This window comes from Penicillium verrucosum, assembly GCF_028828655.1.
Source record: "Penicillium verrucosum strain IBT 35672 chromosome Unknown utg000001l_segment0_segment0, whole genome shotgun sequence".
In the NCBI taxonomy this organism is placed as follows: Eukaryota; Fungi; Ascomycota; class Eurotiomycetes; order Eurotiales; family Aspergillaceae; genus Penicillium; species Penicillium verrucosum.
The window spans coordinates 11,102,369-11,127,138 of record NW_026643210.1 but is presented as its reverse complement, the minus strand read 5'-3'; the positions used below and the strand labels follow the sequence as shown (position 1 = coordinate 11,127,138).

Sequence of the window (24,770 nt, the reverse complement as noted above, 5' to 3'; positions counted from 1 at the left end):
GAGGACACAAGTACATATGTTTGTTGTACAAGATTAATGGCTTAATGACCTCGGGAACGTTATATCATTTGTCATAATCGTGGTCTATCATCTCTTGTTTCTTGTCATTTCTGTTTCGGGTTATTATTGCATATACTGATATTTTATATAGCTGAAGTATAGTTCGCCGGTCTGCTAATGTGATTGGTATCCTAGTATGCTACCCCCAGCTGAGCATTTGTGTTTTTACGTCAGGTGTCCAGGTCATGTCTGGATAAAAAAAAATATAATTCACAAGTTGGAGGGTTCGATACACTGCCTCTAAATGGCAAGTGCCCATGAAGAGAATATTGAAGGGCAACTGATTACCAATTAGACAAGGCGCATAGTTATAAAAGCCTTCAACATAAGCAGAGGAATGTCATTAACCTTCAAATATTTCAAACGTGTTGTAAAACAAAACAACAAGACTGCTATTGAATGGGATCTTGAAGACTCAATCGAGCTTATACGTGAAGGCAAACATAGAAGTTTTACTAGACAAATTATATTATTTAGACTCGATGCTCGACAAAATACTAGGATCCATTATAATTCATATCAAAAATATATAGAGAAAGAGATATGCAGCACTCAGAGGAAAAGCGCAATAGCGGCAATAACACCAAGAGCAGACAGGAAGCTGGAGACAGTGAAGGACGAAGCACTGTTGAATACAGTTGATACACTTGCTGAGTTGTTGTTTTCGGTGGTAGAGCCCGAACTTGTGCCTGCACCTGCAGTAGTAGGAGAGGAGGCTGTGACGGGGAAACCTTGGCCGTGGCTGAGTAGATGCCGATGAACCTTGAAGGTGTAGCAGGGTTGATGCGTGTGCGTGTGATGCTGGGCAGGTTGGAGAGATGGTGATAGCAGAATACGCAGTGGAGGTGTGTGTGCCAACAATAACGGTCGATCACCTGTGCGGGAACAGATGATGTTGTGCACTGCACCGGGTGCTGTTGGTGGTACCGGCAACAACAGTCTCTGTCGTGATATGTATCGTCTGGTCACGGGCTGGGCAGTCGGTCACTGTTGCCGGGTACTGGGTTACGGTTACGGTTACGGTTCTAGTTGAGAGGGTTGTTGAGATTGTACACTCGTTGCCGTTTCCAGAGTTATGGCCTTTGCCATTTCCAGATGGGCCGGTAGGGCTGGATTCCTCGGCAGTGGTGATTGCGTCTTCAGCAGGGCAGACGGTGGTTGAGATGACGATGGCGTCTTGATAGGGACCGAGACGCTGGTTGACGTGGATGAACCACAGTTCTTCTCGGACGAGATGTTGTTCACATCCACTGTTGTGCCAGATATCGCCATATCAGGGCAATCAATTAGAATGAACATGTCGACTTCGGAGCTAAAAGCTGTCCATTGCTTGGTGATGGTCTTCTATCAATACTCTCAAAAGCCACATCCCTAAATTAGGCCAGGTACATTAATGCAGAAACCAATTTCTTTGTCTTAAACGAGACAATCCTTGCTTCAAATTACCAGCTTAACGCCACATGTCATGGCAACAAAGGTTTTAATCACATCTCACTTTCCAACACTAGGAGCCTTGGGAGTCTTGGGGTAGATTGCCATGTAGAGAGACTCCGGGAGAAAAGCCACGATATCCTCATTTGGTTATTTCATTTGCTCATGTAAATTTACGTTTTCGTGGTGTTTACTCATCCGTCCATTCGACTAAACTCGCTAGATTCTATATAAAAATGATGGTCCCAAGCCATTTGATGTGGCTTGCCCACGTTCTCCCAGCCGGTGCACTCAATATCACCACGCCTGCTCAAATAACTCCCTCTTCGGCTCCGCTCTCGGGTTGTGGTTCTGAGAACTTGGTTGAGGATCAGGTACACATTAAACGAGCGCTTAGAATGGGGAGATTGGAGGTTGTTCTTCTTCTGCTTAGGGCTTGATATGTCCCTATCGCTAGAAGCCACATTACTCCCTCAAACAGGAAATTGAGTAGTGCGAGCAGGGGCTTGGACTGTCTAGCCATGTTTTAATGCCCTTTCCGAGCGGCACTACACTTTGCGTTTCCTAGACTAGCATGAGTCTTTCAATAGCTTGGTCTATTCCTGGAAATGTGCGCTATGGCCCATCAGAAACGAGAAATACAAGACATGCCGAGAATTTTACATACAATGCGTTGCAAAAGAAAAAAAAAGGACAGCGAAATGCAAGATCTTAGAATCAAAAGCTATCAACCGAACCTTGATGACAGCCTGTTTGTCCCCATGTATGCCATCTAGTCTCAAAACGCCCAGAAAACAGAACAAGTAGGGTAGAGAGCGAATGAAGGCAAACGCTCGATGTACCTAATGACACACAATGCACCCGAAAGACAAAAGAAATGCTAGAAGACAAAAATAAAACTCTGAAGTTCATCACATCATATATATCATACCTACCCTACGCGAGAGACGTGGGCAAGAAACAAAAGCAGAATAAGAAAGACGCCGATCAAACAGTGCCGTATTGGCCGCGTTCTGTGCCTAACAGGGCTTGTCCCTCTTGTGGGACTGAAGATTCCCGTGATTCCCTCCGAGGTGAAGAAGAGGGGATCCAGCCGCGCATCCAGCCGTGAACATGTCTCCAGCGACCGCGACCGTGCTTTGGGTCATCCCCATTACCGCTGATGAAACTCTCGTCGTCTTCATTCTCTGGACCATCGCCATACATAAGAAACTGAACGCCCATGAACCCGTCCAGTCCTAATACACCGAAGGCACCCAGAAAGAACGGGGTAGCGCGCCCGATCCATTCCAATCGGTCATTTCCATGGCCATCGGCCCAGCCGCCGCCGCCGTATGGGGAGAAATCAAACCAAGCGTTCGGGTTTGTAAGCAACGAGCTGGAGTAGAATAGGTTCCCACAGAATGCGGCCATGAAGAGTAGTGGGGAGAGGCCTTCGGTGCTCTTGCGTTGGTAGTTCTTGTATAGCTGTGGAGGGCGCGAGCCGAGATACAGGATTGTTGACATCCAGGAGAAGACGCGGCCGATGATCTCGAAGATGGCCTCTCGCGGTGCCTCGGAAATGGGTGGATGAGGCTTATCGGTGGGGGCGGCGTTGGCAAGTACGGCACAGAGGAGTGATGCCATGAGCATCGTCCGAGGCAGTGCGAATGGCGGGCTCTGTGCGCTGTTGCCCATCCTCACGGATCGACGCGAGGAGCTCAGCTTCTCGTTTGAGTATGAGGCTGCTTGCCCACGGGTTGAGTTAAGGACTGATCCGGCGTGGAAACTCACATCCTTAGCCTCGGAGCGCTTGCTATCCGTGTTAACGGCAGCCGGGGTCTGATGGCCTGAGTCGCCTGGAGGAGGCACGCCTTGAATGATGTCTCTAGGAGCCGAGTCATGCGAGTGTGATGGGCTGTTGAACGAATCATTTTGGCCAGCTTTGTAATGTGTGTACCAGAAGAACTGGAATACCAGAGTGATATCAACGAGAACGTAATAACTGGCGATCACGACCTGCCACCCTGCCTGCCGGGTGTATAGCGCCCCAACGAGGTTGCTCGCATCACCAAGACACCAGATTACCAGGAAAAATATCGATAAGCCCGAGGTCGATTGCACTTGGAAGTTTTTATAAATCTGAGGTAGTTGTGCGAAGAGCCATGAGACTATGCTGAGGGTCCCAAGAACGGAGGAGACTGCGGCGAGGGGAGTGGGGATGCAGATGTGGAGATGTGAGGAGATGGCGGTCAGGAAGGGGGAGGTCGGTTCACAGTGATCAGGAAGAGTCCCAAAAAGGAGGTTCTGTAACAACGGAAGAGACATGGTCTATGTATAGGAGTATCTTTGATCGATATAGTGGCTTGATACAAGCCTTGGTTGTGCGCGTAGGACCGTGGGGCATCAAAGTATGGGGCAAGGGCGATAAACGAATCCGAGGTAAACGAGATAAGGAAGGATGTATACTCTAAGTCTAAAAGAGTTCATAGAGCGAATAAACCTGGAAAGAGAAAGCAATAAGTATGTGTACAAAAGCAAGAACTGGAGAGAACAGCCCTGGGGGTCATTCGGAAGTGTCACAAGAGCTGAATCGCCTTATCGAGTTTATCGGGGCAGATCGGATGACTCATGGACTCATGCGATAAGCATAAATGGGGCGTATCAGGGCTTCACCGGGGTTGGAAATGCAGGGTGCTGCATTTAGGCAATACAAGCATTATGCTGTACGATGGAGGTCATAATGGCTAACTAGTTAGTTATAAGTGATTAATTAGTCAAATGTTTTATATCTATATCCCTAGGTATGTACTACCCAGACTCGTCCAAGATTTTACATTGCCCCCATAAATGGATATATTGACGCTTAGTGTTAGTAGCTACAATCCTCGCGGACAACTCTAGGGGTACTAGTGCTTGAGCTCAAGGTCTGTTTTCGTCTTATCAATCACTTTATGGTGACAACAAAGGTCTGAAAGCTCCTGAGATGACCTATTTTCTCGGTGCTACGGAGTACTTTGTACATAGTAGTTAGAATATCTTAAGGTAATAAATGTAGCGCAGCGGGATGCTAATAGGCAAGCGGATCAACTGACTCTACACTTGTCCTTCTACAATGTTATATAGTTATAACTAGCTAACTATATATTGTAACTATGTTATATGGATTTTTATTGAACTTGCCTTTTCCTTTTCAGGTGCTCATTTTTGCTTACAACATATTGACATGGGCTTGTGATATGTCATTTCGTCTTCCAAGTTATAAAAGAGAGACTATCTCTCGTCCTGGAGCAAAATATGTGAATATCCTACCTTGGAACATTTCTCTCAAGGTCTTTTGAAGGCTGCTTATAAGTCTAGCTACCGCCGGTACTTCGCATTCTAGGTCTGTCTCCCCCTCCTCCCACTACGTAGAGTCAAAGCATAACTAATGTGATACTAGTTGAGTCAAGTGCAAGCGAAAGATCAAAGAAATGCAAACAGCAGCTAGCGGCTCGGAAAAGGAACTATAATGGAGCTAGTGCATATAGAGTTTGATCGTCGGGGTATTATCAGGTTAGGGCATGTTGTTATGAGATTAGTTACAGGTTAGCCTTATACACGGCAGCTCGTCCACGCCCCATATAACAGGGGCACGCCAATGAAAGACCTGCCAGAAAACCAATGACCAGATCTGGACTTGGTCGAAGACCATTTTTTGCTTGCCAATGTTTTTGGCGTGCAGATCGACACTTTCCCTCCTAACTGGGAATGAGCGTGCTATGGCTAGTATTCCAGCATGTATAAGGCCCTTTGCCCACCTCTGGATTATCTTCCTTTTATTATACCTTCATCTGCTCAAGCTGCTACACTCTTTGTGAGTTCTCTCGCGTCCACTCTTTTTTTTTTGCTGTTATCAGCGTCCATTCTTTTATCAATATCAATCACGCTACTTTCTCTTAATACTTAAAGTATAATTTCTACATTTATTCCGACAATATGAAGCAATCTATCATCACTTCCCTTGTGGCCCTTGCCGCCTCTTGCTCCGTAAGTGGAACCTCCACTATTTCGGATTGAAATTGGGTATGAAGCTAATCATCTATGTATGTTCATAGGGTGTCCAGGCAACCGAGAGCTTGATCAGCCTGCCCGTCGGCCTCTGTGCTGGCATCCTTGGAGATGCCGAGTGCAAGCAGCAGAGCACCACTAACGGCCTCATCAACGTCCCCGTTAACGCCTGTGTGGCTACTCTTGGCCAGGCCAAGTGTGACCAGGCCACTTCCTCCAGCAGCGACAGCGAGTCCTTGATCAACGTTCCGATCAACGTCTGCCTCGCTGTCCTCGGCGAGGTCCACTGCAAGCAGAGCTCTGACTCCAATGGTGGCCTGATCAACATTCCTATCAACCTGTGTCTGGCTGTTCTGGGCGAGGCTGATTGTCAGGATGGATCCATCTCGTCCTCCTCCGCGGCTTCCACCATCCCTGCTGCTACCTCTGTGGTTGAATCTTCCATTCCCACTTTGGTGGCTTCCACCACTGCTCCCTGGATCGCCCCTGCTGTCACCAGTGCTCCTTCGTCTGCTGTTGGTGTCTCCCCTGTCTCTTCTGCCAGCCCTCGTCCTTCTGGTGTTGCTGCTGGACGCTCCTCCTCCGCTAGGGCTTCCTCTGCTATCACCGTGACTGTTACTCGCACCCAGACTGTCTGTGCTGCTACCTCGGTCTGCGCCGCTGCTACTTCCGCTGGCGTTAAGACTTCTTCCCTGCACCGTGTTACTCCTACCACTGCCGCTGGTTCTTCCACCGGTGTCTGGGTCACTGCTACTCCCAGCTCTGTTCCTTTCAATGCTGCTGGACGTTCCACCGTCTCCGGTATTACAGTTGTTCTCGGCGCCATCGTCGTCGCTGCTCTGCAGATCTAAGTGACTCTTTAAGCTTATCAAGATACATGTGAGAGCAAAACTTGTTGGTGGCTATTTGTATTTCTTCCCGGTGGTTTTGAACTACCGTTGACAATTATATTTCTCTTGGTGCTAGACATAAGACTCCATCTTAAACTTTACATTTATTTTAATAATTTATACTACTTTGAGCAACCGTAGTATTATGATATATGTAACATCTCCAATCAAGCATCTTAAGAAATGAATTCGCAAATCGACCTCAACAGCAATAATCCCATGATTATAGTTCCCACCGAGCCATCGAGCCATTTGTCGCCTCGCTTGACTACACAAGAATAGTACCGTCCTGTATATAACCGCGCACAGATCGCCGGTACCGCATTACTTCGCGGAGACATGATACGCCAAAACAGTATCTGCATATAATCAGTGGTCAGAGACATAATCAAATCAGGAGAAATGTTGCGACCGTACATAGCTGCCAGCATAAAAGGACCCGTGATACTCTTATAGATATATTCGCCCAATCCGGGACCCAAAAAGACTACAATGCGGAGATAGACTGCCATTGAAAGAAGGTCAAGAGCGGCGTTGAACAGTGGATGAAAAATGATTTCTCTGCGGAGCAGGACAAGATGAATTGAAGCCCAAACCAATGGAATGAAATTCTAGATAATATTAGCTGCTCAAAAATTCTCGCTAGTTCGAAAAGAGGTCATTACCACAGTCATAAAAAACCCCCACGATGCTCCCACGATCACCAAGTAGAGGGGTGAAGGGGAGCTGGCGGCTATACATGCCACTCGCAGCCATTTTGATGTTGTCCAATATTCGTCGTCAAATTTCGTAGGAAGATGGATAGGCATATTTAAAAGATTAAGAATAAAGGGAATAAACAGTGGATTTGGTTGAAAGATGAATGAGTGTGGGAGAGGGGATTATAACTTGGAGCATAGCTGTGTTCCTATCGCAATCAACACTGCCCCTGGCCCCCTTGGCCCCCATATTATTTTACCAAATGGCCCTATCAGCCTCATGACGTTTTTTTTTCGCTGAAATAACGTCCATTAATAGTTTTATTATCTAAAGGAAATTGGTAGTATACTCATCGGTAACTGTAGAAGAGCCTCACCGTTCCCGCTATCCCCTGCCTGATCTACCCCGGATTTATACTTGGCATCCATCAATTTACTAGTCCAGTGATTCACCGGACTAATTTCAGAACATGCATAGACATAGAAACCTATACATGCGTTAGCATCTGCTGGGTAGAACAAACCAGTTTTGACCTGGAAAACGGTTCAGTATTAACAGAGCGATGGTGTGCCCATCACTGGATGAGGCCTTTCACCTCATAGATTAATGTTGGAAATATAGTGCTCCTGTAGAGCGATATAATAACAATATGTTCCAATACGTAGACGAAGAATGTCACAAATTAGTGGCACCAATACTAGATCCATTAGGACTTTCACCAAGATGGACGGACGTGGTTATAAACTGACAACTGACCGGGGAAGTGACTATATAACTACATATTGTCCCTAAATATCAGACATTGATATTCTCGATTGGTGCGGGAATTGATAATATAACTCCAGGATGCTTGAACGACCGGCTCGATATCAAAGCTAGGCACTTTCACTCAAATATCACGTCCATTGAGCTTCAATGCTAAAGATGGACTATCTTATAGTCCTATTGCCAAAACCGCCAGCCATGAGTAAGACGGGCAGAAAGTGTCAGCTCAGGCGTTTTGGTATACTTGTAGTATCACAACGCGATAATGAACACACTCGAAGCACAAGTATACATAACGAAGTGATGTTAAGACAATTTTGCTGTATTGGAGGGTTTGAAGTTACTGGCGGCCATTCTTCTGTGAGTGCTTTCTTTGTCTATTTTGGGAAATGGAGAAAGGCGGTCTTCGTGGCACGTATTAATCGCTTTATATGTGATCTACCTCAAATTAATGTCCTCAAAGTAACGTGTTTCATTTCAGTTGATTTTGTACACTTGTCAAAGCCTGTGGTCCCATCTCTCTTATTATGTTACAGTCTTGTTATCTTGACGTACTTATTGTCTGGGGAGCTATTGAATGACCAGGTGGTACGACCCCTCTCAGTCAAGTAGGTTCATTGTCATGCGGTCCATTGCCCAATTATCATGCCACTCCACACTACGTATCACGCGGTCTCAAAGTGATGCAATAAGACGGGGATTGATAGGCACGTAACCCCCGCAAAGACAAGGAAGGGTTCTTTGGTTCGGGTAGGCTATTGGACAATGGGATCAGCGGTCGTACCATTCGTGGACAACCTGTCGACGTGTGTCAAATGAATTACATCACCACATTCCCCGCATTCTGGGGTAGTATATATATATATATATATACCTACATCTACACACATAAAAGAGTTGGCATTTCTGAAGTTCAAGAGTCTCACTTCTACATTCATCAATTATCACAACTACTTCATAGATTTCCAATATGGACAATATGGACAAGTACAATTCTCAATGGGTCTCATTCCACATTCGGGACCACATCAAAGATGGCGAGATCCTAGTGCAGAACACTGTCATTGAAGGGTATTTATAATCCCAGGAATTTACAATGCTTCTACTAACACCCGGCAGCGGCGAGTTCGCCGACCCCAACGACCGCCGCAAGTCGCTCACTGAAGAGGAGATCGACGAGATCAAGATCTCCCCCGATGGCGTTGGTGAGATCGGCGCTAGCAGCCGTCGCGGTAGCGAAGGCCGTCTGGACTTATTTCATGACAATGACAAGATTTGCGAGCTCCACTGGGAGAATCGTGGTGGGGAATACACCAACTTGGTTGAGGTGTTGGACAAGAGTGACAAGTACACCATCCAGCATGGAGGATGGAGTTCTGAGACCGGTCCCCTGGGACATGTCTTTGTCGATGTTATGGAAAAGAAGAGATAGTTGCGCTCCACAGGCTGCATCAACTCCCTACTTGGGTGTTGAAGAGCGAAAAGCGTTGCGGTCCGTGGAGCATAAGTGGGAATATTTGGCGGGGAAAGTTGGATGTATTATCAATTACCGTAAACAAGCCCAAAAATACCAAAAACAATGGAAAACTTGGAAAATTAGTGTCAATTCTTTCATTCCACCTGGGCACCTCCTTTCCAGTATTAATCCTGAAGCTACTTATGTATTTCATGGAAGTAGCGAAGCAATTTCAGAGAGTACCCATCGAACCACACGGCGTTTTCTGAGGTGACGTTATTGATGCCGAACACGAGCAACGTCTGATCGCCAAGGAATCAGGTATATGGCTCCGGGTCCTCTTCTGGCATTGTGTACGTAATATGCTAATATCCATGGACAACTGTTATGAGAAAGGACTACGTGGTGCACGTCGAAACGGTGCAATGTGAGATTGATAATGAGTAGTTGGAAGACTAAGAAATCCGACAATCTATGGATAACCTGGGAAAGAATCAACCCTTGAACAGGCAACTAAGAGTGCCTTCCACGAACCAGGCCTTATTCTTTCTCCAGCCGTGGACGATCAAATCTCTTCCCAGCTTCACCACCTCCTCAATTTGCTTTTGCGTGCCCCATCCAGGGACTCTACTTCCCCAGCAAACCAGATGCACACCAACGTGGATCGCAGTTCGGAATGCTATTTCATCTTCAAGGGCCCCATATCCCTCCAAGAACCCTTGAATAATCCACACTCCACCGTCCACATTTTTGAACAGCTTTGTTTCGTACAGCTCAGCAATCATTTGACCCAAGTCTAATGCGCGGCTTCCAATCTGCGACATTTCCCAATCGACAATGAACATAGTCGTCGGGGATTGATCAGTGAGAGGAACATTTGGAAGAAGAATACTAGAAATCGCGTCAGTAACCTGGCTCGGTTCGTGGAGTCTAGACCCAAGACAGCATACTTTCCAGTCCAAAAGTCGCCGTGAATAACTCCATATCCATTATCGTGGCTCTGTTGCTCAAGCTCTGCTGCAGCGAGGTCACGAATCTTCTCGAAAATGTCCCGGTTTCCCTCTAGAAGATCGGGGAAATTATTAACGGTGTCCAGCAGCATAGTGTAGTTCACCCAGAATTTCAAATCTTTCATGATTTTATTCCCACCAAGGATTTTTGTAGATTCTATTTGCTGTTCCTCAGCCGTCCAATGGTGAAACGATCTCAGCCAGGACCCAAGGGCGCCGCCCAAGGCTCGCCCCGACGATTCGGACAAGTCATGGGAAACCTTTGAGAGTAGGAAGCTCTTTAGGTCGATTGAATTTGGAAGATCTTCGAAAACCTGAGTATTTGTTTCTCGGTTGAAGTCCAATAAACGCGGTGTTTTGACGGTTATTTTGCCATTTGTATACACTGCCAGGCCATCGAGAGCTTGAAGGATGGCTTCCTCGAAATACTAATTTAAGATCAGTATAGTTCAAAGCAGGGCCATTCAATGGACAGCAACTAACGCATCTTGTGACATCGATTTTGAAATCCGGGTTAGAGGCCGAGTGATCTTTGGTATGCTTGATGACGACAGATTGGCCAGTTGAGGAAAGTGTGCCTCGGTAGACAAAGTTGGCTGTGCCTCCAGACAGGCGCGTGAGCGAAGAGCATGCAAAGGGAGTGGGAGAAAGTTGCTGTGCAATTTTATCCCTTGTTGGGTCCATTTCATCTGTATTTGCGGCCATGTCGTATGAGTTGTTTGAGTGAAGATAAATATTTCAAGAATACGAAGTACAACCGCGTTTCCTCCTCTAGGCCCAAAACGCGCTAGTACATATACGGTCCCCGCATTTATAGTGGAGGCATCTCGACCTCATACACGAGAATTCACTACCTACAGCATAGGTATAACATAGCTATTTAAGGAGCGTCAGTGAGAATACTCGACTTAGACCAGCCCTCGATATAAATATCGCAACCAAGAGAGATAAGGATGCTTAATAATTCGATAAATATCATTAACTACATACCAGGAGGGTATGAATTCATGTCGTAAATGTCAGAACGGAGTCTTCGTGAGAGAGTACACAAGGTGCTCATCAATCAGGGATTTCTCGAGACAAAAAACAAATGAAGAAAAAGAAATGCAGCAAGATAAAGTGATGTCTGTAAACCGAGACCAAGTCTTGAGCAAAGGAAAGCACACCTGTAACCCATATTCCATGACGTAAGGCTAGAATGGCAGCACGATAAAAGGAATAGATAGGATAACGAAAGAAACCCTAGGCAAAATAACACTGTTCGAAGTCAAGATCCACTCAGTATTCATCCTCATAGCGGTGTCTCGAATGGCTAGTATGATGAGAACTATGAGAGTGCCCGCTGTGACCACTATGACTACTATGTCTCGAATGGCTCCGATGGCCATGGTGGTGACGGTGATGGTGATGGTGGCGGTGACGGTGATGCTCATGCTCATGTTCACTATCATCGTCATGCTTCTTGTGATCCTTCACTTTGTCCTCGATGAAGTTCCCGAGCAGAGCACCACCAATCGCACCCAGCAAACCGTGTTCCTTCTTATGACCGAGGTAATATCCCGCGACGCCGCCAGCGAGTGAACCCCCGAGCCCACGGTCCATACCCCGGTCAGTGTCGGTCTCTGTATCGGAGCGCTGTTCACCACTGCGCTGTGCATCTTCTGGCTCGGATACATAGACAGCGGGAGGGTGGGGACTCGCGGAGGGTGCGTACCGTGGTTGGTCGGCTGGATGGTCGTTGCTAGGAGCTCAGTGTAAGTGTTGGTTCTCACAGTTGGGTATGTACCGCCCACTCACTAGTATCCTGCGTTCCCGGGGATTCTGTCTTGCGCATGTTGGTATCCTACCGGAGTCACCGGCCCAAGATAGTCTGGTTGCCCTGTGGGCGTATAACTTCTCTCGATGGAGGATCCGTATGGCTCGGGCGCGAGGTGGTATGAACTTTGTTGTGGAGCATAGAGTTGGGTTTCATTTGGACTGGGCTGGTAAGGCTCTAATCCGGGGTTATGGTAAGGCTGTTGGTTCCCGTATGGCTGCTGTTGGCCATATACCGGGTACTGCGGCTGATCCTCTGGGGGATAGTAGCCAACCCCGCTCGGCGTAGGCGTTGAGTGCGAGTTGTAAGGGTATGGATCCGCCATGATGGAATACGTCAAAGGAAACCTGCATCAAGAACAGGAACACGAAGTGGGTTTTATGTAGCTATATGTAGCTAAGGTATGACAGATGACTTGTTGGGGGTGGGGGTCCTATAATTACATAGTGCGGCTGACCTGCCCACATGCCCACACGACCCTCGATCTTCCCTTTGGAATGCACTTTCCAATCAGATACTGATCACTTGCTTCACTTGTTTCTCTGCATACAATGAAGGGGTGTGCCTTCCGATATTTCTTTATTTCTTTCTAGGAAAATATGTTCGGCAACTGATATTGTATTGAGATACGATCAGTTTGACCTGGAATGACAAGATGTGAAGGAAATAGAACTGAACACGGATGAGTCGGGGTATTCCGGTGAAAATCGAAGAAAAAGATGGAAAGCATGGTGTAAATAGAGCTGGCCGTTAGACGTTCGGGGTCACATCGCTCCCTAGGGCGATGGAAAAATGCAGAACAAGAATTTGCGCCAAGCAGTGGCATCAAGACACAATCCGGAAAGGGGAAAAAAAAGTATAGGTGAAAGGAAAGAATAATAGTCAGCCAAAAGTGATGCGCCCAGCACATTCAAAAACATCCTGGCCTTCATTGCCATGCAAGGCGGTCCACCTATCAATACATGGGTTTGGTTTCAAAAGATCCATATACGCTTCCAAGGTTGGTTACACTGGACTCTAAATGCCACGAGCCGACGTTGAGCCGTTAGTCCGCTGTGACATCCATTTCACTAGCATGTCATCAAGCTGATTGTTCATCTCCTTAAGTCTCTTGCTTTCCTCTTTGAAGAGACGACCGGTGATGGGGTGGTCAGGGCCAGCGGGGGGTACATTCGATTTGTCGTGGACAATAATAAACAAGTCGCGAATGTCGTTTTCTTCGTCCATGTATGTTCGTAGACTGGAGTCGCTCCACGTCGGGGTGTCCACAGAAAGGGTGTCGACTGAGGCGGGAGCAGCCGTGCTACCCTTGAGGTAATTAACGTCCTGTCCGGGTGATAATGGGGGCGACGGTGGCGATAGAGAGCGTACTTCTCGAGGAGAGACATTATTCGTTGAGCCGCGTGCGCTCATCGGGGAATAAGCCTCCACAGGAGAAATATTGACAGGCGACTCCGACTCATCTCCAGCCACCAGCGTAGGGACAAATTTATGGGGTGGAGATGTAACGGACGTGGGTCCAGTCGTCGTGCGACTTGGATCATTGGGTCCTCTCCATTGAGCTTCACTGGATGGTCGATCAACAGGCGACTCCAGGGAATCCATTGACTCAAGCGGAGTAGCAAAGGGGTCCTTAGAAGGACTCGATTGGCTAATAGGCGATTGCAACACAATTTCACAGTCTTCGTAGCTGCTTTCTCTATCTTCTTGCAGTGACACCTGTCGAATGCTTTTGTTGGCCTGACTCTGGTTAATGGCCTCGTTGCCCCTAGCGAACTCAGCCATTGTAGGATCAAGGACTGGGTCGACCTTCATGATTCCTGGGGGTTGTTTGTGTAGCTTGTTGACCGAGCTTTTCTGGGGCTTGGAGGGCCGCTGTTGTTCGGGGGACACAGACTTTGATGACATAGAATCCATCGAAGTCTTGGGTTGGGGTGATGTGCGGGACGAGTCTCCAGGAGATCTTTCTGGATCGTCAATGTCATCTTTGCTCTTCTTGCGCTTGAACAACCCGCTGAGCATCCCAGGTTTCTTGTCTTTTCGCTTCTTCTCCTCTTTCTCTTTGATTCTATCCTGTGAGTTAGAGCCCTTTTCGATGGATTCAAGGCTCCCACGAGGCTTCACCAAAACATTAGTGAACTGATCTTCGGATAAACCCACGATGGGAAACATACCTCTTTCCACTCAGCCAAGGTGCTTGTGCTGTTTTCATCGCGAATATCGCGCAGGAGATTTGGCGTGAGAGAAATCTTCTTGGGCTCGGCCGTGTCATCTTTGAAGAAGGAATCGGTATTCCGTACAGTGCCATTTCTGGATCTACTGACGGTGGGTTCTGCTTTGTGAAGGTGAGTTCCAAATACGATCTGAGAGAGTTTAGTTGAGTGTGTATACCTTCGGCCTCAAAGAACTCTTCACTAGAAGGGCGTCGATCGGAGCTTGAACGCTGCAAATCTTGTTTCTCTGCACCGTTGGCATCGGCATTCTCTGTGGGGGGTTCTTTCTGGGCTTTGGGCCTAAGAGGTTCCACGACAATATCCTCAGCTTTCTCTTGCACATCTTCCTCTTCTCCGTCCAGAGTCTCATCATCGTTGAAGAAGTCGCCGTGTTCGGAATCATCGTCCGTTGAGTAATCCACGTCGGAGGCGTCGATGTACGTCGGGGCACCAAAGTTGACGGTCTTCGCATTCCGACGGCGCATGGCCTTTTTCAGAGGATTCTTCGACTTTTCGTTATTGTCGCCCAACATAGTCGCAGACAGATCCACGTTTCTGTGTTTATTCAATCTGGCAAGCCTTTCTGTTGGTGTTTCGATGTGTTCTGCAGGGAGGTAACCAATGCTGCCATCCTTCACCACGCGCACAAGCCACCAGTAGCTGTTACTGTCATCGAGAAGAACCATAGTATCACCCTTTGCAGCATTTGCTTGCCCATCGACCGTTGCGACGAAGTTATGAAGCGCATATACAAACTCAAAATCGATATCCTCTGTATAACATCAGCTAACGCCCGACTCATGCCTATAATCCCCGAGAGTCCGTACCATCATCGATAGAGGGCGAACTGGAGATTTTATCCATCATATCATCGTCCATCATATCATCGCTTTCGCCGTCTGCTAGGTCACCATCTTCATGGTCGTATTGATTGTCATCCTCATCGTCTTCCTCATCATCTAGTTCTCGATACACCTCCTTATCACCGCGATATTCGTGATTTTTGTCTGGTCCGCCCTTTATCTCCGCTCGTGAATCTTGTTCGGCATGGCGAATAGAAAGTTCCTGATGGGGAGCAGGCCGGCCGCTCTCAAGAGGATCTGGATGTTCGGATTGTTTGGTGTGATCTTTAGCGGAAGGGGTATCGTGATCTTGAAGGTCCAAGGTATCTAGATGTGGCGGTCAACACCGGCAACTTCGAGCCAATTGGCCTCGCACAATAGAAAAGTTTGACCTACCAGCTCGGATCATCTGAGGCCTAGTCATGTTGCAGTGTAAATGAGTGTGGTATCAGGAGCAATGGGATTGAAACAAGTCGTGAGCGCAAGGAGTGACTAGCGATCCAGGAATATGAATGTTAGAAGACAAGCGCGGACAAAAGCAATGCGCAAGCCTCCGAATTTCTTGTATCCAGGTAGTACACGAATGCTGGACAATAAAGAAAAAGCCGACCGGGGGTCGCGAGCACTTGGTGAATCGATCTGAATGAGAGACAATGCCTTGAATGAGAATGGTGGGGGCTGGTGTGAACTTCGGTCCAGCACGGAGGTCGACACAAGGAGAAAGAAATTACTGCCAGAGCGACAAGGCGAAAAACAGAAGGAGAACAAGAAAGGAACAAAGAGATGTCTGCCAAGGCGACGTTGAGTCTGAATAGTAACTCCTTTCACATCTCCAAAAGCCAAAAGGAGGTATTCCCAAACAAGCGCCCCTTGCGCGCGGTTAAACCCATGGCCTGACCCCTGAACGTATATGCGGGTAATAATGGCCGACTGTTTACAACATAGAGCTTCCATGGTCATATTGGCTTTTGTATGTCTACTATGCTATTATAAATATATAAATATATTAGGATTTCTTTTATTTCCAGGCTGTTCAAGTAGATAATATCTCTTTCAGCACTCTATACTCCGTAAGGAGTACAAAACACTGTGGAGAAACAATCAAAGTGATACATATGGAATAATTACATAATTCTCCAATATGGCCACTATGCTTTTCTGTATAACTTGATGCGGAAATTAGGGCCAGGGCTGCCTTTTAGTCATGTGATTTAAAAGTATTCTCGTCATCACCCGAGTTTCCCCGGTTTTGCTTCCCCTCCCAGTACCAGACTACTTGACCAATACCTCACCTTCTATTCATCTCTGACTATCTATCTTTGTACCCACCGTGTTTCATCACGATTTTTTTTAAACAGATTCAAGTTCAAACCCTTCTATTACGACTTACTTTACTTCACTATTTCAAACGTTCTGTCTCCACTTTTGACGCTATCACCCCACAATAACATCTTCAACGACAACTATCGGAAGCATATCGAACAAAAAACCTTGGAAGCCAAGCAGGGGGTTATATAACCCTACTGCATGCCTATCACGGGCTGAGAATACGACAATTTCCGCCCTGTACTTCTCGTTAGGGCATGGAACATAGCGAGAGGGCCGGATTGGCAAGTGGTTTGGCTGGTTTAAGGATTGAAACGAACTTTCATGAGCGGAACAAGCCCAAATGGGCAAATGAAAACACTAGAAGGACAACAGTGGGCGATGGTATCGAGAGCGATCACACCAATCAATCTCATGATTACGCGCGTCGCCACGATACTGATGAAGACCGCAGTTTGATAAGTGATCTACACTCAGCGACCCCTCCCATCTCCGTCCCTCGCCACGATGAGCATCATCACCCAGACGATGCCGACAACTTCCCGCACAAGCCCGAGGGTCTGCAGGGGTCCCCTCTCGACAACTACGACAGCTATCTGCACACTCGTCGACCTTCGATCTCTTTCAACCCAAAGGTCTCTGTGGACTCGGGTAACCAAGTTCCACTGGAAGAGCCACTGTCGATGGGAGATGTGAGGAACCGTCCACCGCAAAAATTCGAGTCCCGTAGCTCTGGACTCCGGAATGCTCTTTCACAGGATGATGAGCATCTCGAACCACATCGCGAGTCCCCGAGCTGGAGTCCCAAACGATCTCTGGATCGGAGTTTCCCGACCGGGGAATCCCGAGCCCAGCCCTTTGCGAGATTTGATAATGGCTCGACCGCGAACTCCGAACCCGATCGTCCGACTTCCCTGACATCGCAGTCGACGGTATCTCCGGTCACGGACGAGGTACGAACCCCTCCCGATTACCCCAGCCACACGTTGCTGCCGCCATTTTGCGTGCCGTCGCCGACTCAATCCTTTGCATCGCCTGAAGACCGCAGCAGTTCTTGGTCTGGAGGGATCGCAACACCCTTCGGAAGCAAGCGCAGCTCTACTCTAGATCGCAGCAGCAGTCTTCGGAACTCCACCCGGCACAGCTCCCGGCGATCGACTAACTCGAGCGGCAAGTCGCCCGCCAGTATGTTTCTTTCCATGTGGAACACTGTTGAAGAACCTGCTCCGCAGCCTGATGACGAAGGCCAGATGGTTGGGGACGACTATGTTCTCGGAAAGCAAATCGGGTTTGGGGGTTCAGTGCGGTAAAAGAGGCCTATAAGGCCGAAAAGCACGGTGAAACCAAAAGACTTGCCGTGAAGATCGTGAAAAAGCAGATTACAGGGCGAAGCGAACACGAAAATGACGAAGTGCAAGCCGAGTTTGACCACGAAGTGCGAGTCTGGCGGTACCTCAGCCACCCGCACGTATTGACGCTCGATGCCGTGTACGAAACAGATTACGCCACGTTTTGCTTCACCAAACTTGCTATTGGTGGCACTCTCTTCGATCTAGTCCGCCAAAATCGATCCGGTCTAGATACGCAATTAGCAAAGAAATATGCTTACCAACTAGCCTGTGCAATCCGCTACCTGCACGAAGACGCCCGCGTGGTTCACCGAGATATTAAACTAGAGAACTGTTTGCTCGATCCTATTGAGTCTGCTGACGGCACGACATCTTCCACGTTGGTACTGTGTGATTTCGGAATGGCGGAATGGATGTCCATCGACAACGGTGGCGACTCTCCCGATCCCTACGAGGATGCCGCTGACCGCCCGCCGCCTCAGCAAATGGGTCCTGCAGGATCCAGTACCAGTGTCGCGGGTAGTCTGGAATACGCATCGCCCGAACTGCTTCAATCAGTAGACGGTGTCATTCACCCTTCAGTTGACGTCTGGGCCTTTGGCGTTATCGTCTATACCATCATCGTCGGCTCACGGCCGTTCCAAGACTCTTTCGCTCCTCGCATCCAAGCAAATATTCTCAGCGGCACCTGGGATTGCAATGCCGTATGTGCTAACACTGTGGACGGCCCCCTTCGCCAAGATCGCAAGTGCGCCCTCGACCTGATCCGCGGGTGCCTTGAAATGGACCCCAACAAGCGTTTGAGTATCCGCGGTGTACTATCTTCGCCATGGCTACGAGAGGTTCATGAGACAGCTGAACCCTCACCCGACACTATGTGGAGACTATGAGAAAAGCTCATTTTTTCTTCCATTCGGTTATTAGCAACCCCATATCCTGCCCTTACACTCGAACTCCAAGGCAGATGAGACTGGTTGAACGTCTTAGCGTCAAATTTCCTACGATGTGACGGCTCTCTTTTCCGGCGCCGAGGATTCAACAAGCGTCGATGCCCTCGGGAGCCTTCGAAATCACTATGATACCCCTCCGTTTTACTTTATTCTATTGCTTTTCTCGCTTTGCTTCTTCCTTGTGTTTGTCCACAATCTGTTCTCAATATCCCCCTTGCGGCGCATTCTTGATTTTTGCCTTCTGGTTTTAGGTTTGGTTGGGTTCTGGCTTATGATTTGACATCACGAGACAGACGATTATGATTTACTCTTATAACGACGTGGCGTTTCATCTTATTATTGCTATTTAGTCAGATTTTGCATGAGCATTCGTCTCTTCGGTTATTTGCTTTGTGTGGTCAACTTAGCTTGATCATTTGCCTACTGGTGTACTTTTATATTTGCGGATCTCTGGTTTCTGTTTACTGGTCTCGCTTTCTCTTTCTTCTCTACTCAATTTGATGAGCCATCTGTCCGGGTGGCTGGCCTGTCCTGGTTATAGTACAAAATTAGGCTATGTATTCCATTTTGCAATACAAGAATAATCGCCCATACAGCCTCTGTCTTTGACGTACGACTTTGATATCTGATCCACCTGGCTCAAAGTGATACTAGGCACATTTTATCTCATCTTTGGATGTGCTTTTTAGTATGGTTGATATGTAGAAGGATACCTCTATATAGATCACCACAGGTGTTCTATGTTTCAACCAATTACTGTTCTCCTACATCGTAGCTAAATAATTAGGGGAAACATCTAAAATTCCTGTTACTTGTAGGAATCAGTATAAAATACATAGTATAGACATTTCGGGCTTTTCAAAGCCTGAAGGCAGTACAAAGCAACAAACGAACAGACAACTTTTCCATATAAAACCATATATGCCTACAATAAATACGTAAACCTCGAGGTGGTGATAAAGATCTCTTGGGAGAATAGAAAAGAGAAAAAAGGCCGAGAGGCATCTAATTGCAAAGCCTAACATATCCAACAGAACATATTTATACATATACATCCGACCAGTCTAAACCAGCCTTAAAAAAAAACAGTGCCAAAACGAACAAACAACCGGACATCAAGTACGAGATTCTCTCCAAACCCTCTCAAATCTACCAAAGCCTATTCTCCGGCAGAACCTTCTCCTTCTTAACACCAGCAGTCGACTTCCTCTCCTCAGAAGAGCGGAAGAACAAACTGGGCCCTTCAAGCGGCTTAAGCAAATGCGAAAGATAACCCCGATGCGCAGGGTCACGGTAATACTCAATATCCTTACGCTTGGTGGGATCCGGCAAACGGAACTTCAATTGCCGGTTGTTAACGACGGTACTCCACTTCATCCAAGCAGCCGTAGGCCGAACGCCAGCGAGTTTGTAGAGCTGCTCGGAGCCACTCTCGCGCGCCCACGCAGTAGACAGGAAGCTGTGGGTCTCGCCGTCCAGGATACGGCGGATGGACGGCCGCGTGTAGTAGCGGGTAGTCACTGAGCCGCCGGCTGCTTCGATGGCCTCGATGGCGGAGGCGGAGACACGCGAGGCAACGACGTGGATTGGTTGTTTTAGACCTTCGGCGCCGTCGCCGAGGATCTTCAGGCCGTCGATGGGTCGGCTGATGCATCCGCTCTTGTAGAGCTCTTTCAGTGTGATCGGGTGTTTGGGGTTGATGCGGCCCTGGTCGATCCAGTATTGGAGACGGTCGAGGTTGACGGTTGCCATGTCGACGGAGAAACTGGATGCGAGGAAAAGGGTGCATTAGAGATGTGCTTGTGCTTTTGAGGCGTTGGGGTGTTTTTTTTTTTTTTTCTTTCACAGGGGAGGTCCACTTACATGTTGACGCCGCCGCGCTCGCCGTGCACGATGATATCCTTGGTCTGTCCACCATTGAAGCCCGCTGGGACTTTTCCGTGCTGACCTTGACCCTTGTGACCGCGACCGGAGGTCTTACCCTTGCCGGAAGCGGGACCACGGCCTCGACGAATGCGCTTGTTGTAGGCAGTCGGGTTGTCGGAGAGGGAGGCTAGGATGGAAGCATTGCGGGTTTGCTGGGATTGTGGGAGGAGGAAGGCGAGTGGGGAGGCCTGTTGGAAGGATCGGGCAGAAAATTGCGCCAGCTGCGTGGGCAGCCCCATCAGCCGGGGAGACATGGTGTGTGATTGTGGTTATAGGCTCGCCGGTGTTGGATTCCCGGTTTGGTGGTGAGTTTCGAGATCTCTGGTCGGGACGGGTTATGTTTGATCCGTCTCCGGCATGGCCCCAACTACAGTATGGTACAAAGGTTGGGACACCGAAGACTATACTATGTTGCTCGTTCGGTTTGGCCATTTTGATACCTTTATCAAGCATGCGTTTGTTACATTCCATTTTTTGATATATTTACTGGTGGAATTGAGCACAATCTGGTAACTGGGTTACTGTACATGTCTTGAAACTCGAACCTGAAACTACGTGATTATCTCCACTACGATACTGATATTATGCAATAAGACTGATGTTTCCAGGGAAAAAAAATTTACCAGTTGGTAAATCTAGATTGATATGCTGCAGAGCTAAAAGCTGAGTCTGCTAAAGTAAAACGCCGTATGTATGCAAAATGCAATGGGAACAGTACACTGCCGATGTGCTTTCAAGCACGTTCGACTGACATCGGCGAAATTTAAAGCCAATAATAACGCCGCTGATGCCACCCCCGAGGTTAATCTCCTCTGCGGGGAGGCGAAACCCGATTCCCTTCTAAAATGGAGCGCCGAAGATATGCCAGATACAATCGTGAAAAAAAAGATCAAGTCTGTGCAGATGAAAAAGGAAAACAAGCAAGAGAAGGACATAGTAAGCTGTACAGCGAATGAGATAATTTGTTTCTCGTGTGACGGGTCGTGGCGCGGTGAAGTCATAAACTCAGGAGATGAGAGAGTGGTAAGAACAGGAGTACAGAATGCTTCAACCGGAGTAACCGGTGGGTGGGTAGATAGGGTGTAGGTAAGGAGCTTGGTTCCACCCATCAGGTTGGACGTAGGGCAGCAGGCCGGTCTTGCGAGAAGTGTTACCCTTTCCAAGCGGCTGATAGTGCATATGGTCAAACGGAACATTGCGCTGCTGCTGTAGAGAGCTCGATGGGGGTGGAATCAACAAAGTGTTGACGGAACGCACAGGCCGGTAAGGCGAGTTGCGGTTGGCGAGGAAGAAGGAAGGAGAGAGGTGTGTCTGTGGGGTGTGGACAGAATAGGCTGAACCAGCCGGCGATGCGGTGGCAGAAGACACGCCAAAGGGGCTCTGGTGGTGCCGGCCTAACTCTGGGAGTGAAGGGGTGGTGGTGTACATGCTAGATGGCATCGGGGGTACGGAGAGAGGAGGCATCTGCTGCCAATTCGACGGCCGATTGTAGATAGGAGGCATAATAGCTGGAAGGTGGGAAGGTGCTGTGGGAGGGAGCGTCTGAGGCGCGGGATAAGAAGTTGGAAGGGAAGGCGGATGGTGAGGAGGCGGAAGACGAGAAACGTTCATTGGTGCCACCGGGGCAGAAGTGGGAGTCAAGACAGGCGGCAGGGTGGGCACCGCATTCATTGCACTCACCGGGGCCGCCATCGAAGGAGCAGATGTGGCGGAAGACAGCGCAAGCCGCTTGGTCGGATAAAGTTCATCACTCTCATCGCGGCTGCGTTTCCGAGAGCCCCCCATCGCAGTCTCACCACCTATGTGTTGTGGCGGCAGCGAGTATGGCAATCCATTAGGTGGCATGTACCAATTGGGCTGCGCTTGGGATCGGAAAGCATCGGTGCTAGGCGACGGCAACTTGGACAATGGCGACAGCGATTGCATGCGGGGAGGCGAAACATGGAGCATGGCGACTGACTCGACGGGTATCACTGAGGCCTGGTTGAAGTAGTCCCCGAAGAGTCCCAGTTTGGTGTGCCACCGGGACCATTCGGCCTCGGATGCGAACAGATCGTAGCGAATGTTGCTCAAGAACTCGACCTCCATAATGTGAATCTCGTGCACCGCAATACCCGATACCTCAGCCCACGTCTTATTGGTGTAAGTGTTATCGTCGAGGTCTGTGGATGAGTCAGCTATTTTGACCAATAAGAGTCAAGGGCGGTGAACCCGATAAGAACACTCACATTTATTGCCGAGCATCAACGCAACCGTCATCAACCGAAACTCGCTGCCTTTCTTGCCCTTGACCCCAGAGTTGAACTTTTTCAGGCGGTAGATAAACAGAAGGGCCAGTAGAATAACGTTCTGGCTGACTTGAGTAGTGGAGAGAATCGTGGCAACCCATTTCTGAAATCCGACGGTGGGTACGGCTTCGGCGACCAGGGAAGGAACGGGATGTTGGCGGTCTTCGATGGCTTGCAGTTTTGAGGTCTTTTCGAACCAGAAGAGGCAGGTCATCTATAAATGAAACAAAGAAACGTTTAGCTCATGCCGTGGCATCACTTCTGTAGACGGAATTCTCACCTGAGCTGCAAACTCGGCCAGACTGCCCTTGCTGTTGTTGATGGATGAAGGAATGCGGAGTTGCAACCCAGTTGCACCATTTGACTTCTTTTGAGCAGTCGGTTCCGTTGCGCAGGCTTCTTTGATTGGATGGCTTTGCGGTTTCATGGTCATCATGGACGAGGAAATGGAATCGAACTGAGGGCGCGAATGGCGGTAAATGTGGGAGGGCATCCCGTTCGGTTTCCCCCATATGCGATAGGTGGCATGGCATTGTAGGTGAGGCCTGTCATATCGTGAGGTGGGGTTGGTAGACCGTTCCGAATGGGAACAGTCCGAGAGGATCCCGATGTCTGGCTCTCAAGGACCTTCAACGGTTGATCCTCAGTCAGGTCGATGGTTGGAACTCCCAGTGTCGAAAAGGAAGAATGATAGTCCACAGTGGAAGACATAGGGAAAGAGTGAGTGATGAACAGAGAGGTCGACACATGGAGTTTTATTTCTTTTTTTTTTTTTTTTTATCAAAGCAAATAAAGGCGTCGGCGGAGAGAACCGAGGAGTTTCAGTGACCCATGTTCTCTATTAAAAGGGTGCAAAGTGATTGAGGTTGCTGTCCCAGTTGGAATGCAATCAAGGAGGAAAGGGCAGATATGTTTTATTGAAAGTGAGGAAAAAGTGTCACAGGGAGTTTGAATGATGTATATAGAGTAGCCACGATAGGCCCATATAAGGAAAGTAGTGATAAACCAGAGAGATCCGGCTGCTCCACTCAGAGATGAGGAAAGGAAAAGAAAAAAATAATAATAATACAGGAAAATGTATAAAACAAAATAAAATAAAATAATAAAATGTAAAATGTAAAATGTAAAATGTAAAATGTAAAATGTAGTCAAGGCATCATCTCCATTAACCAAGTCCACAGACCCCATCCGGAGAAAGCGATAGTGGCCATACACAGAGTTTGACCCGGACGCAGGTCCAGGTTGATCCTCCTTTCTGGGCTCGTTTGGGTTCCGGGTTTGGTCAATCTAGATTTAGAAAAAAGAATAATGTAATAATGTAATAATCCAATAAGGTAACAAGGTAACAAGGTAACAAGGTAACAAAATAACTAAATAACAAATAACAAAATGACAAAAATGACAAAAATAATCAAAGTGGAAATACCAGTTGATGTCAGAGCCACAGGGTGGTCAACAAGTGGATGCAACTGAAAAGGGTAGGTCACAGAATGTTTACTTGGTCCTGGCCTCACATTTGCAGTTAAAATGAAGTTGACCGAGCATAGCGTGGAACTAGTGAAAGCGAAAGAAAAATAAAAAATGTAAGAAAAAAAAATTAATTTAAAACCCAAATCAAATTGTAAATCAAGTTTGAAATCAAAAGAGAGAAGGGAGGTTCAATCCTGAGACCCATATCAGATCCAATAATAAGTTCAGGTTTAGTGTCAATAAATTACAA

General features: G+C 47.8%; 10 protein-coding genes across 10 annotated transcripts; 3 read left to right on the top strand and 7 right to left on the bottom strand.

The window, feature by feature from the left end:
• Positions 1-612: 612 nt before the first annotated feature.
• On the bottom strand, positions 613-1,599 carry N7516_004077 (uncharacterized protein; the record flags this gene model as incomplete). The annotated part of the gene is given in 3 exon segments (XM_057216797.1): positions 613-974; positions 988-1,310; positions 1,556-1,599. 3 exon segments carry the CDS (start codon positions 1,597-1,599, stop codon positions 613-615), a joined length of 729 nt encoding a protein of 242 aa, XP_057078680.1.
• An 879-nt stretch (positions 1,600-2,478) lies between these two features.
• On the bottom strand, positions 2,479-3,798 carry N7516_004076 (PQ-loop repeat-containing protein; the record flags this gene model as incomplete). The annotated part of the gene is made up of 1 exon (XM_057216796.1): positions 2,479-3,798. One exon carries the CDS (start codon positions 3,796-3,798, stop codon positions 2,479-2,481), a length of 1,320 nt encoding a protein of 439 aa, XP_057078679.1.
• A 1,630-nt stretch (positions 3,799-5,428) lies between these two features.
• Positions 5,429-6,371, top strand: N7516_004075 (uncharacterized protein; the record flags this gene model as incomplete). The annotated part of the gene is made up of 2 exons (XM_057216795.1): positions 5,429-5,499; positions 5,568-6,371. The coding sequence occupies exons 1-2, from the start codon at positions 5,449-5,451 to the stop codon at positions 6,369-6,371; spliced, it is 855 nt and encodes a 284-aa protein (XP_057078678.1). The 5' UTR covers positions 5,429-5,448.
• Positions 6,372-8,844: 2,473 nt separating this feature from the next.
• Positions 8,845-9,306, top strand: N7516_004074 (aegerolysin family protein; the record flags this gene model as incomplete). The annotated part of the gene is made up of 2 exons (XM_057216794.1): positions 8,845-8,945; positions 8,994-9,306. The coding sequence occupies 2 exons, from the start codon at positions 8,845-8,847 to the stop codon at positions 9,304-9,306; spliced, it is 414 nt and encodes a 137-aa protein (XP_057078677.1).
• A 518-nt stretch (positions 9,307-9,824) lies between these two features.
• N7516_004073 (uncharacterized protein) lies at positions 9,825-11,045 on the bottom strand (the record flags this gene model as incomplete). The annotated part of the gene is made up of 3 exons (XM_057216793.1): positions 9,825-10,221; positions 10,281-10,768; positions 10,824-11,045. 3 exons carry the CDS (start codon positions 11,043-11,045, stop codon positions 9,825-9,827), a joined length of 1,107 nt encoding a protein of 368 aa, XP_057078676.1.
• Positions 11,046-11,582: 537 nt separating this feature from the next.
• N7516_004072 (uncharacterized protein) lies at positions 11,583-12,481 on the bottom strand (the record flags this gene model as incomplete). Its single annotated transcript, XM_057216792.1, has 3 exons — positions 11,583-11,597; positions 11,817-12,081; positions 12,138-12,481. The coding sequence occupies 3 exons, from the start codon at positions 12,479-12,481 to the stop codon at positions 11,583-11,585; spliced, it is 624 nt and encodes a 207-aa protein (XP_057078675.1).
• Positions 12,482-13,173: 692 nt separating this feature from the next.
• N7516_004071 (SH3 domain-containing protein) lies at positions 13,174-15,635 on the bottom strand (the record flags this gene model as incomplete). The annotated part of the gene is made up of 5 exons (XM_057216791.1): positions 13,174-14,274; positions 14,331-14,488; positions 14,548-15,141; positions 15,197-15,538; positions 15,608-15,635. The coding sequence occupies 5 exons, from the start codon at positions 15,633-15,635 to the stop codon at positions 13,174-13,176; spliced, it is 2,223 nt and encodes a 740-aa protein (XP_057078674.1).
• Positions 15,636-16,794: 1,159 nt separating this feature from the next.
• Positions 16,795-18,776, top strand: N7516_004070 (uncharacterized protein; the record flags this gene model as incomplete). The annotated part of the gene is given in 2 exon segments (XM_057216790.1): positions 16,795-17,825; positions 17,840-18,776. 2 exon segments carry the CDS (start codon positions 16,795-16,797, stop codon positions 18,774-18,776), a joined length of 1,968 nt encoding a protein of 655 aa, XP_057078673.1.
• A 1,209-nt stretch (positions 18,777-19,985) lies between these two features.
• On the bottom strand, positions 19,986-21,016 carry N7516_004069 (mitochondrial 54S ribosomal protein uL15m; the record flags this gene model as incomplete). The annotated part of the gene is made up of 2 exons (XM_057216789.1): positions 19,986-20,601; positions 20,700-21,016. 2 exons carry the CDS (start codon positions 21,014-21,016, stop codon positions 19,986-19,988), a joined length of 933 nt encoding a protein of 310 aa, XP_057078672.1.
• A 793-nt stretch (positions 21,017-21,809) lies between these two features.
• N7516_004068 (uncharacterized protein) lies at positions 21,810-23,761 on the bottom strand (the record flags this gene model as incomplete). The annotated part of the gene is made up of 4 exons (XM_057216788.1): positions 21,810-22,924; positions 22,991-23,264; positions 23,331-23,449; positions 23,509-23,761. The coding sequence occupies 4 exons, from the start codon at positions 23,759-23,761 to the stop codon at positions 21,810-21,812; spliced, it is 1,761 nt and encodes a 586-aa protein (XP_057078671.1).
• Between the last annotated feature and the right edge of the window lie 1,009 nt (positions 23,762-24,770).